Source organism: Kryptolebias marmoratus, linkage group LG16 (genome assembly GCF_001649575.2).
Source record: "Kryptolebias marmoratus isolate JLee-2015 linkage group LG16, ASM164957v2, whole genome shotgun sequence".
Classification (NCBI taxonomy): Eukaryota; Metazoa; Chordata; class Actinopteri; order Cyprinodontiformes; family Rivulidae; genus Kryptolebias; species Kryptolebias marmoratus.
The window spans coordinates 10875808-10887590 of NC_051445.1; the positions used below are offsets into that span (position 1 = coordinate 10875808).

An 11783-nucleotide genomic window follows, 5' to 3' on the forward strand; every position below is an offset into this window, starting at 1 on the left:
CTGCCACAAACCAAGCAGGACAGGAGAGAGTTGAAACTTTCTGGATGCGCTGAGGCCTCTGCCAAGAACAGAGCCGGGGCTCACCGGGCTCAAAGAAAACGTCCCCACAGGCAGAAAGACGTACAGCAAACCTTTTAACCCTTCCGTTCCTTCCTGTCTCCTTCAGTCCCAGGTTCTGATGCAGCTCTGCTCACAGGCTTGGAGCTCCCGAACAACCAGCAGTCATCTTCCTGTCCTTCTTTTTTGTCTCGTTTAACTTGATTCTCTAACGACCCGGTCCTCAGCTGAGCCTTCTGCGGATCTCCCTCTAATAAATCTGCTCGCTTGCAGAGTTTTCCACACGTCTCCAAACGTTTGCTCCAAGATTATTTAAACGGGACCTGCACTTTATGAGTTTATTTATACTTTAGTAGGGAAAAAAAGCAAGTAAATTAGGCTTTAAATCACCTGCAAGGAGGCACAAAGTGTGATGTTTTCTTCTAGACGACTGTGTGCAGAGCCACTGCATTCACACCCTCCTGCAACCTGCAGATATAATTTATGTTAGTCACACACATGAAACTGGAGTCCTTCGCTCATGCAGTGCCAGCCGTCGCCCAGGAGATGGCCACGTTGTGACATCACTTCCTGAACAACGAGTTCAGCTTCTCACCAGCAGCTGGAAACTCCAAGGAGAGAAATGCTCATTTAAAGACGTGCTTTTCTAGTTTATTTCGGAAGGAAAAAGAAGAAATTAAAAAAAAAAATCTAGATGTTCCTTCACCTCTTCATCCAGAGAAGGTTCCTCAACTCGGGGTCAGAACCTGGCTACAGAACAAAAATACAACAAAAACCCCCCAAACTTATCAAACTTTTAACACAGATTGTTAAACATTTGATAAATCAAAGCCCCACCTTTGAAAGGACTTCAGGCTAATATCTGATCGACTTCTTCATTTGTTTTTCTGTTGAGTTCAGCTCACACGTGAATATTTTCATTTTTTATTCAATTTAATTTGCTTTTTGCCCAAGTGTAAGAAAGTTGGCCCAAACCATGATACTACCATCAGTTTCCATAAACTAATTATGTTGTCTGATCTTCGTTCATCATGTTCTCCTGCAGTTCTTTGACTCGTGATCTTTACCAAACTGCAGAAGGTCGTTTCGTTCACATTAACTTTAACAAACAGTAGAAATGTAAAAACTGACTTTACGGCCACTAGTTACTCATTTTGGAGTCACTTTTCTTCATTAACCGTCCTTGGGGAGGTCATTTAAGAACTCGTCTTTACTTCATTATGACACAAACTGTCTAAACTTTTTATTCAAGAAACTTATTTTCATTTAAAGTATTTATAAATGTAGCTTTTCATGTCATTCTTAACTTTCAAACGTTATTTATAAGGCACCTTTCATACAGCGGAGTGCAATACAGCAAATAAAAACAAATTATATTAAGAAAAAGAAGACAAACAAGCAAACAAAACTTTTAAAACAGGATTAGGTTGTAAAAGGACTGAAGAATGGTGACTGGGACGTGAGGAAACTCAGGAAATGCGGCTTTATTAATGAGGAAACATTAAGTTTGTCCTAAAATATAAAAGACATAAAAATAGTAAAACATAAATATTATAATTATGAGTAAAGTCTTCTCATACCTGATTTGTTTTTAAGTGTCATTTCACCGTCGAATCAACTGCCACTCCTCCAAATTCACACATTTCTGCTACTAAAAAAACACAAAAAATGGATTTAATTTGTTTTATACGCAGATAGAATTTATAAAAACAAATGTCAAAGTAAAGAAAAAAATGGATTTAATCTGTTAACCTGCCTTCTCCTTCTCTGTTCGTAGGATAAAATATGTTTCTGTAAGTTAAATACAAAGTTTTGAGGTTTATACGCAGAAAATATTCTGGCAGGTTTATAATTCTTCAATCTGAGCTACGTTTCATAAAAAGTCTAAATCAGAACAAACAATGAAAGAGGAACGAAGGGGAACTCTCTGCTCGTGTCGGCGCGAGCCTGGCGAAGACAGAACCGGGTCATGACCTTTGACCCCCTCGTCTTTTAAACCCCAGAAAGTTCCCCTCTTTAATCCCCTCACAGGTGCAACATTAATGTCCTAATCTCAGGATTACAGACCATCGGTGGCAGAACTGGGGGAATAAAATCAAAGATATCAGTAATAATATCAGTAAAAAGGGGGAAACAACTGAAGGGAACGGCTTCAATCCAGATTAGCTGCTGCGTCTGAATTTATGTGTAATTTAAGCATTTAATCCCGTCCTCTAATTAACAAGCTGTCTGCTGGTGTTTTTGTGGTTAGTTGTGACCCGTTTCTGCCAATCAGGGCTGAGATGTAGGTGAGCCGCGTGCCGTTTTGTTACAGGGGGGAAAACCTCAACCAATGACGAAGAGGAGGAGGAGGAGGAGGAGGAGAGAAAAGAGTCAGAGGCGATGAAGGGGAGAGAGAGAGAGAGAAGGAGCAGCTGAGCCCTCCTCGGGAGTAAATCTCTCACAATCTGATCAGCGTGTGAAGAGCTGGACTAACAATCCCGCAGAGCGGACGCATCAGCTCCCAGGTAAGGACTTCTGTCTTCATTTATTAAAATATTAACCTGCACAAAAGCAAGAAAACATCCTTTATCATCAACCTTCAGGAATCTTTCATAAAATGACAATAAATCCATTCAAAATGAAATTAAATAGAATGAAATTCCAAAAGAAAAGTTGCATTTTTGTTCAGTTAACCTGCACAACTAAGCTTGCATTATTTCTTTCTTTATTTATTTTGTTTATCTTGTTTCTGGGCTTGACTTTCATTAAATATATATATATATATAAAGTTTTAAAATGCTCAGAGAGGCATCTAGCCTCCATCACAGAGCAGATAAAAGAAGCAGAAAAATAACTGTGACTTTTTATATTAAATATTTTGCCCGAGAAGAAGGAGGCAGGGTTTGTTAAGAGTCCAGTTTGAAGTAACAGGAACAAAACAATCCAAAAACCTATATTTTAACTCTGTTTTTTGAGTTTTAAAATGATCTTAAACAGTATTTTACTTATTTGCAATTAGTTGTAATCTATAACCATATCTTCTGCTTGGAAAGTAAACATTTAAATTTTTGTATTCCCTTAAAAAACAAATCTTACACATCTTTACAGATTAATACATATATTAAATTGTTACTTAAATGTTGTTAAACTTTAGTTAATTCGCCTGAGAACCTGAGGTGTCTTTAATTTGCACAATAAAATGTAAAAACCACAATGAGACTTTTATACTGTCGACTGTCTCCACAGAATCAGTTCTCAAATGAGTTTCATCCTAATGAAATGACTTTTCATCACGTCTCTTCGTGCACTTGTCGGTTTTAAACTCGAGACTAATCGCTCCCCCTTAAATCTCCAACTTCAACCATATGGCGTTGAGATGATCACGACCCCGCTGATCGCTGCAGATTACCACCCAGGGGCGTGCAAGCCCACTTATCGCTGACTAAGATAGCGCGGCGACTGTTTGTAATTAGGTTAATTGGCCGAGCTGCGGGGCCGATGATAAACTCCTGGTTAAACGGTGGAGATTGGGCGTGACGCGATTTCGTGCCTCGACCATCTGCCTTTTTCCCCTAAGCCACATAAATCACGACAGGACATGCAATATGGGGTTCCATTAGTGCCAAAAATATGTTTACGTGTCTATGTCACGCGTGTATGTAGCACGCTATGTATATGTTAAGTGATATGTAAGGTGATATGTAAAGTGACTACATATCACTTAACATATACATAGCATGCTACATACACGCTTTACATAGACACATAAACATATTTTTGGCACTAATGGAACCCCATAGGGCAAAGGCTGAGCTCGCTTTGTGTAAACTTGGAAGACCTGGTTCCTTTTCTGGGTTCCCCCCCAGAACCATGTTTTCTGCAACCAGATCCGCAGAAAACTTCACCCAAGATCTGGACGTAGCCGAGCCCAACAGCAGACTACTTACTGGGTTGTTTTCCACTTTGTTTCATTATTAATGGATGGAGGTCGGTCGCTGAGAGCAACAGGTGGTCAGAGAGGTTCAGATGCCTCGTCACGTGTGTGCCATTTCAAAATGCCGACCATATATATAAAAAAACCCAACCCTGACACAGAGAGGTCAGCTTCTTTTCGTCATATAGACACATGGAAACACAAAACCAGCTCAAACTGGAAGCTGGTTATCCATTGAACACAGCACCTTTTAAAGTCATCTTCATCAGTACTTTTCTGAGTTTTTTGAAGGTCTTAGCTGCTTTTTCACTCATTTCCTTTCAAGAGACTGACCATTTCCAGAGTTTTTTTTATTTGTTATGTCACTTGGACGAATGAATCATTTATATCTGAAAAGATTATTAAACTTGATGGATGTTGTACAGACAACTTAACAAATAACCAATTTTAAATAGAATAAGCAGAAGGTACTTAATGTACTAGCTAGCTCTGCTAACTAATAGCTGTATTGCTAGCAGTCTATCACAAAGACAAAAAATAGTTTTCTTTAGTTGAATCTATGAAAAATATCAAAGATATCAGTTTAACAGACAATAAACTAAAGGAATGAACCAGCATTGTTTTGGTACAAAACAGAAAACTTAGCAAGGAACCCCTTTTAAATGGGATAAACAAAAACTAGCTAAAGTACTAGCTAGCTACAGAGCTAGCTAGCAACTTGCTAGCTAGTAACTTGGATACAACCTGTCATAAAGACAGACTTTGTTCCCAAATTAGTTGAATATTAGTTGAAAAATATCAAAGTAATAAAGTTTGAAACATAAAATAGTATTTCAGCACCAAGATGGTTCCTCAACAACAAATTGGTCCATTTCCCATGTTTTGTATCAGGTCTTTGCTGCTTTTTCCCCCCACAATTTATTAAAGTTATGTCTTTTAGATACTGTTGGTGAGCTGTAGATATTGTTTTTATTATTTATTTTCAAGATTCTTCGAAGCACATACTGGAAAAAGCAGCCAAAGTCTAAAGAAAACCCTTGAAAGACCCACAGAAAGCCCGAATAGCTATTTTAAGACCACTCATAAAGAGTACAAGAGGTTCTGGCTTCTTCTTAAAGCAACCATTCCAGAATAAGGACAACAAGTTTAAGGCGCAGGGAAGCCAATGTCCTCCATACATCAGGATGGAGGACGTTGATTACTGTCAACGTTCATGTCATTGTCATCCATTAGCTACACATAATGGTTCAGATATATTACCAGGATGTTTTGGTCTTCTTTTGAGCTTACGCTGAGTTAAAACAATCCAAGTATCTCTGTTCAAGTTGGCCGCTCCAGTCAGGATGTCTTACCTTTGATTCGAACTAATCCTCGTCTGGAAGGACAGGTCGTTTTGGAACATCCAGGGTCAGACACTGATGCTAAGTGGAGCCAGAGACGTCAGCTTTTAGTCTTTGTCACATCCGGCTGAGAGCAGAACAGAACAGCCTTCAGGTAAAACTCTAACAGCAGAACAGCGAAGAGGTAACCCAAGATGTTTCTGTCTGAAGTCTGGTCACCTGAACGTAGAGAAATCAGTCCGCATGGTCAGGGTTCAGAGTCGAATAAAAGGGCTTTGCCTAATGTTTAATGTTTTTGTTTCACAGGTGTCGTTTCTGGAGAGGAGACTGCTCAAAATCCAGAGCAGAACAAGTTGTCCTACAGCGTTTCATCGATGAGTCGACTTTTCATGAACGGAAGACTCCTTGGTGTTTTCAGTACAACACAAATTTTGAGGCACTTTTAGTTTTTCTGTCTGAACTGCTGGACGAAGATCATGAGGAACTCTACGCCTCTACCTCTGACCCTCCTCCTGACGGTCCTTTCTTTACATAACCCCACATCTGCCACTTCGGGGTCGGAATACAACTACGGAGCCCAGCCCCGCTTTGTGTGCACCCCACTTCCCACGGATGCAGACCCCGCTTGCTTCTCCACGGCGGGGCCCGGCGGACCCGGCGGACCGAGCCAGCAGAACGCCCCGCCGGGCAGCTGGTTGGGGGTGAGCGAAGAGGCCAAGACCACCATCCTTCACCTCAGGGAGAGCCTCGTCCAACAGAAGGAGGTCATCCTGAACCAGAGGGAGACCATCAGAGAGCTGACGGCCAAGCTCAGCCTGTGCGAGGGCGTGTCGCCCCACGGCGCGACCTTCCACCACAAGGCCCACCATCACGCGCACGTCGACAACGGGCAGTACGGCAGCCAGCAGGTTCACCACAGAAACGGCAACCTCATACCGGACTCCCCGCACCAGCCGCCCTCTGTCGGGGGGCAGCAGTTTGACGGAGGGAAGGGCAAACCCGTGACATCAGAGGACGGCACGTCGTCGGCGCAGCAGATGGAGAGGATGCTGCAGGCGCTGAAGGAGAGGCTGAACAACCTGCAGGTGAGCAGAGGCGGGGAACTTTGACGACTTTGGACCCCAAAAAAAGGGCGTTTTAATGGAGAAAAGTGTTAAAGGGAGGACGAGCCAAGAGAGGCTTCCGATGTGCCGTTAATGCTGTTATCACGAGGCTGTTTGTTGTTGGCCCAAAGTGGCGTGTCCTCTGAGTACGTCAGACAAAAGAACAATGAATTACTTAATCTCACAAAGCCACGAGAGTCACTCTGATGGCCACATGAGAGCAGAACAGGCTCAGACGTAAAGATAGATCTTCACAAGGTCACAGTGTCGTAATCGGACAGATTTACCTTCAGTTCTGTTGGGTATTTCGAAACTATACAGTAAGTTTTGGACCTGTGTTTATTATACTCTTTTGTTTTGATGTCGGGAGCTGTGAAAAGGATGTGAGGAACTAAAAGGGGTGGTGGTGTTGGGGGGGGTCTAAGATCAGGAGTAATTATGGTGATCTCTCTTGACAGACTTGTAATCAGGGCGCGCACCGGGAATAAAGCCTGGATTACCTGAGAGGAAAAGGAAAACAGGCAGACGCAGGAAGACACAATAAACATAAAAAAAAGGGACAAAGCAACAGCACAGCCGAGCAAAACTGTTAGTTAACGTCGCAACAGTTTCAAGCAAGGCAGGCGGACACAAGACCGAGTTTTAGTCAGATCTGTGTCAGGGGTTGGGCTTCATCTCCCCGCGTGTGTCTTTCTCATTTATTTCAAATTTCTCCCCCCCTACACCAGAGGAGGAACACGTCCACCGCCTACTCCAGCTCGCTGAAGGAGCTGCTGCAGAGGAAGATCGGCACGCTGGAGGAGCAGCTGCGCCGCCACGCCGCCGCCCTCAGCGGCTCCACCGGCAGGGACGGCGCGGGCAGCGACGACGACTACCGCGACGACAGATATCACGGGCGCAAAATCGCGGGCAGCCGCAGCGATGAGGAAGATGCTGATGGTGACCATGACGATGATGATGATGAGGAGGAGGAGGAGGAGGACGATGAGGAGGATGACGATGAAAGTGATGACGACGATGAAAGTGATGACGACGACGACGATAACGATGATGATAGAGATGATGACGACGATAGCGATGATGAAGACAGTGATGACGACGATGAGGATGAGGACGACGAGGACAGGGAAGACGATGACGATGATGATGATGATGACAATGACGAGGAGGATGAGGATGAGGCGGACAGGGAAGACAGTGACGATGACAACAGCAGCGATAACGAAGCAGACAGTTACAGTTACCTCCCTCACACGTACAGAACTAGTTTCCACTCAAACAAGCTGGAAACGATGCTCCACCAGCTGCACCTGAAAGGTACGTCCTCATGACCTTCAGACAAAAAAAAGAAAGAAAAAATAAATCCCATCCGTGTCCCTGTTCAAGGACCAGGTCCAAACCCAACCCCAAAGATCAGTTTCTGCAAATCCAGGTTTATTTTTGGATGAAGACCTGCTTCAGACACCGGACCTCAAACTCAAAACCAGAAAGAACTAATTTTTTTTTTTTAACAGGATCCAGCAAGAAAAAATTCCAGAACCTCGACGCCTTCCAGATCAGCTTCCCGATGAGGACCAACTACATGTACGGCCGGATGAAGAAGACGCTGATGCAGGAGATCTTCGCCCTGACTTTGTGCCTGTGGTTGAAGGCGGGCGCCGGCAGGGCCGGGCTGGGAACGCCGTTCTCCTACTCCGCCCCGGGTCAGGCCAACGAGCTGGTGCTCATCGAGTGGGGGAACAACCCCATCGAGCTTCTGATCGACGACAAGGTGAGGAACATCTTACTTCAGGAGGATTCCTTAAATCCCTGATATTTAGGGTGCCTGGAAACGGGTCAGAGTCGAGAAAATAAAAGCATAAAACTAAAAGAAGTAAATACAAAACAAATATTACATTTATTACTTTTCTTTGACAATGAAACTGACCAAATGTAATAAGATTTAAATTGTTGTTTTTTTTTTTTACAAATTTAAAAACAATTGCACTGAAAGGGTCATCAAACTGATCGTTGTTAAAGAGGCTTAAAAACAATTTTAAACTTTTTTTTTCCCCACACAAAGGATCTATACTGTAGAAAATCACAGTAAATGTTTTGGGATTCGTTTATTCGTAGATAGAATCCAAATCATTAACTTTAATTTTACTTTAAATCATTACTTTAATTTTAATTTCATTAAAAATAAAAGCCAAAAGGTCTAAAAATGTTGGTTGGTCTCAGCCAAACTGATGTTAAGCTGAGTTATGGATTCACGAGATTAAAATGATGAAATATTTAGATATATGAACTGTTTCTCATCCTGACATTGACATTTAAATTTAGAGAAAAATGCTTTTACTTGAAATGTAAAAGCTCTTATTTCTGTATCAGGTTCGAGAAAATAAAAGAAAAACTAAGTTGAACACATTTGAACTCGTAAGTATAAAGAACGCCTCATTTTAATTATCAATAAAACTCAAATCCTCTTAAATTGATGTTAAATTCCTGTTTGTTTTTGGTCTATAAATGACAGGATGAATTGTTTCCTACAGTTTTGCATCTGATTAGCAGCTCCTCACGTCTTAATCGAATAATTTCCGTCACTTTGTTGAAATGTCACCGAAGGTTTGGACTCATTTTAAACAACCAGCAGAAACTAAAATCGCTCCTTTTGTTTTGCTCGAGAATTAGAGCCTTTCAGTGAAACTCCGACACGAACACGCCTGTCTGCTGAAGTTGTATTAAATGAGGCGCCTGAGCTTTTATTTTGTTTTCTTGTGGAGCGCCCCAGATTGAACGAAAAGCTTTAATCCACAGGCTGCATCGCTGCCCTTGTCCCTGAACGACGGGAAGTGGCATCACGTGTGCGTGACGTGGACGACCAGGGACGGACAGTGGGAGGCCTACCAGGACGGCGTCCAGAGGGGGTCCGGGATGAACCTCTCCCCCTGGCGCTCCATCAAACCTGGAGGGGTCTTCATCCTGGGACAGGAGCAGGTAAGCATCCGCCGGCGTCTGTGCCTCTGTAGACGTGAAAAACTGAGATTCTCACCTCCGCCCTGCCTCTGTGTGTGTGTGTGTGTGTGTGTGTGTCTCTGCCGTTCAGGACACTCTGGGAGGTCGCTTTGAGGCCGCTCAGTCGTTCGTGGGCGAGATGTCAGACCTGCACGTGTGGTCGCGCGTCCTGAGCTCCAGCGACATCTACAGCCTGGCCTCCTGCGGCAGCCACCTCCGAGGGGACGTGGTCACCTGGTCCGAGACGGAGGTGGAGCTGCACGGAGGGGTTGCCAGGTACCCGTTCGACCCCTGCCACTGAAGAGGAACCTGGAAAACAACAAAAGAAGAAGAAGAAGCCTGGAGATATCGAACGAGGAGCAAAGTTTTACTGAGCGGATGCCTTCCTTTCAATCGGACTTTTCTAACTAATAAAGATTAATCTGGTGAATCCGTACGAACAGATAATCCGGGGGCTCCTCTCGAGGCCGTTCGCTCCTGAAACCACGACTTAGTGTTTTTTTTTAAACGAACAAGTGCTGATTGTGACATATTGTCATGTTGTTTATAATTTGCAAAGGGGGCGGGTTGTGTTTGTGTCGTGCATTTAACCGGTTTACTACGAAAGACCCGGGAGTTGTCAGTGTCTTACCTGCAGCAGACGAGGCTAAGAGCGACTTCGGCTTGGAGAATCGGGGAGAAATACTCGCGACACGAGCAGCTGTTCATAAGCAAAACTAAACCACCTCAAACTCAAGCTTTCCTGGCAGTTTTTAGAGCTCATCTCTTTCCTTGTTGTTTCCCGTTATTATTATTTTTTACAGGTCTAATCGCAAAACAGTGACTTTAGTAATTAGGGATTACTAAAGCGGAGACAATAAGGCTTATTGGGGAGTTAAAATAAGAGCTACAGGGACCAGATTATCCGAAGAAAGAACAGCTGAATAATTAAAAAGACTCGGCTAATCTGGATAGTTTGTTAGCCTTGGGGCAGCTAGCATAGCGACACTGACGTTCGGGTCAGAGTCGACGTAAACGACTGTGCTATGAAAACACGTAACGTAGCGCCGCCACGACCGCTTTTCACGCACGGGGCAGCCATTTTGGATTTGCAGGTTGGACTTTACGAGCTGTAATTCTGACTTTAGGGCTCGTTCCGGCTGATTTTCCAGCCTAAAAATAAGAAATTCCGACTTCCAAGCACTACTGGAACGCTCGACGAACTGGTACCGACTGTTTGCTTCATGTAAGATACTGACTACTCGTACAGACTCCACAAATCCAAACCTAAGAAGAAACAAACTGTTCTTTTTAATACTGTGAGGTCTGCTGTGACGTTAGCAGACCTTACAGGTGGTGAGGTAATAAAACGTGATGCTAGTCTTAATATTTATTTAAAAGTGTTTTCATAAACCAGCTTTTACTTTGGATTCTCTTTTTTTTAAAGGTTTCCATAAAACATACAGCTAATTCACCAAAGAAACCGTAGAACTGAAACGAATCGATGTTGGTATTTTGTAAGTCGACGAATTTATGTGTAAGATAGACGTTGGAAGAGAGCAGACAGAGTTTCCAGACTCTCGTCTCATTTCTTTAAACGTTTAGTGCTTCTTTTTAACTTTTATAAAGTTTGTTCCCTGGACAAACCCCCTCCCTTGACATTCCTCACAATCTCGTATAGTGTGTGATTCCTGACGCTACGAGTATGGGGTTCCATTAGTGCCAAAAATATGTTTATGTGTCTATGTAAGGTGTGCATGTAGCATGCTATGTATATGTTAAGTGATATGAAAGGTGATATGTTAGGTGTATATGTTAAGTGACATAATGATATGTGCGGAACATAGACACAACGCAGTACATAGGCATGTTACAATACATACACACTTAGACACATAAACATATTTTTGGCACTAATGGAACCCCATATACGAGCGATCCGGAGGTTTCGTTGTGTCTTTTGTTTCGTCGATCTGGCCTTGACTGTTTGTTTCTTATTGCACAGTTTGGACTGCGGTGAATTTTAATGAGGTTCAAACTTTACAGGTGTTTATGTTGTTCTTGTTTTTTTTTGTTTTCCTCTTTGAAATGTGTGTAAATAAAATGGTGAAAATTACCGGCTTTGTTTCATCATCTTCGTCGTCAGACTTTTACGACTCGTGATTTTAATTATTTTCCATCTTCGGTTCCAGCAGATTAGCCTGAAGACGATTCCACACCTCCAGGACATAATCGCAGAAACTGGAAACTGAAATAAAAAAAAAAAGAAAAATTCAACCTTTTGAGGCGATCACTGCAGTCGAGTGATTTCTCTCCCTCTCATTGAGGCGTCCCCACCTGTCCACAGGTGTTTTGTCCTACTCCTCCTGGGCGATCTGCTCCATCCGTCTCCGG

The 11783-nt window shown here is 43.0% G+C and overlaps 1 protein-coding gene across 1 annotated transcript; it reads left to right on the plus strand.

Moving 5' to 3' along the window:
• Positions 1-2459: 2459 nt before the first annotated feature.
• On the plus strand, positions 2460-11508 carry LOC108235468 (neuronal pentraxin-2). The gene is made up of 6 exons (XM_017415495.3): positions 2460-2564; positions 5620-6398; positions 7145-7733; positions 7931-8187; positions 9213-9392; positions 9502-11508. Exons 2-6 carry the CDS (start codon positions 5790-5792, stop codon positions 9709-9711), a joined length of 1845 nt encoding a protein of 614 aa, XP_017270984.1. The 5' UTR covers positions 2460-2564; positions 5620-5789; the 3' UTR covers positions 9712-11508.
• The last annotated feature ends 275 nt before the right edge of the window (positions 11509-11783 follow it).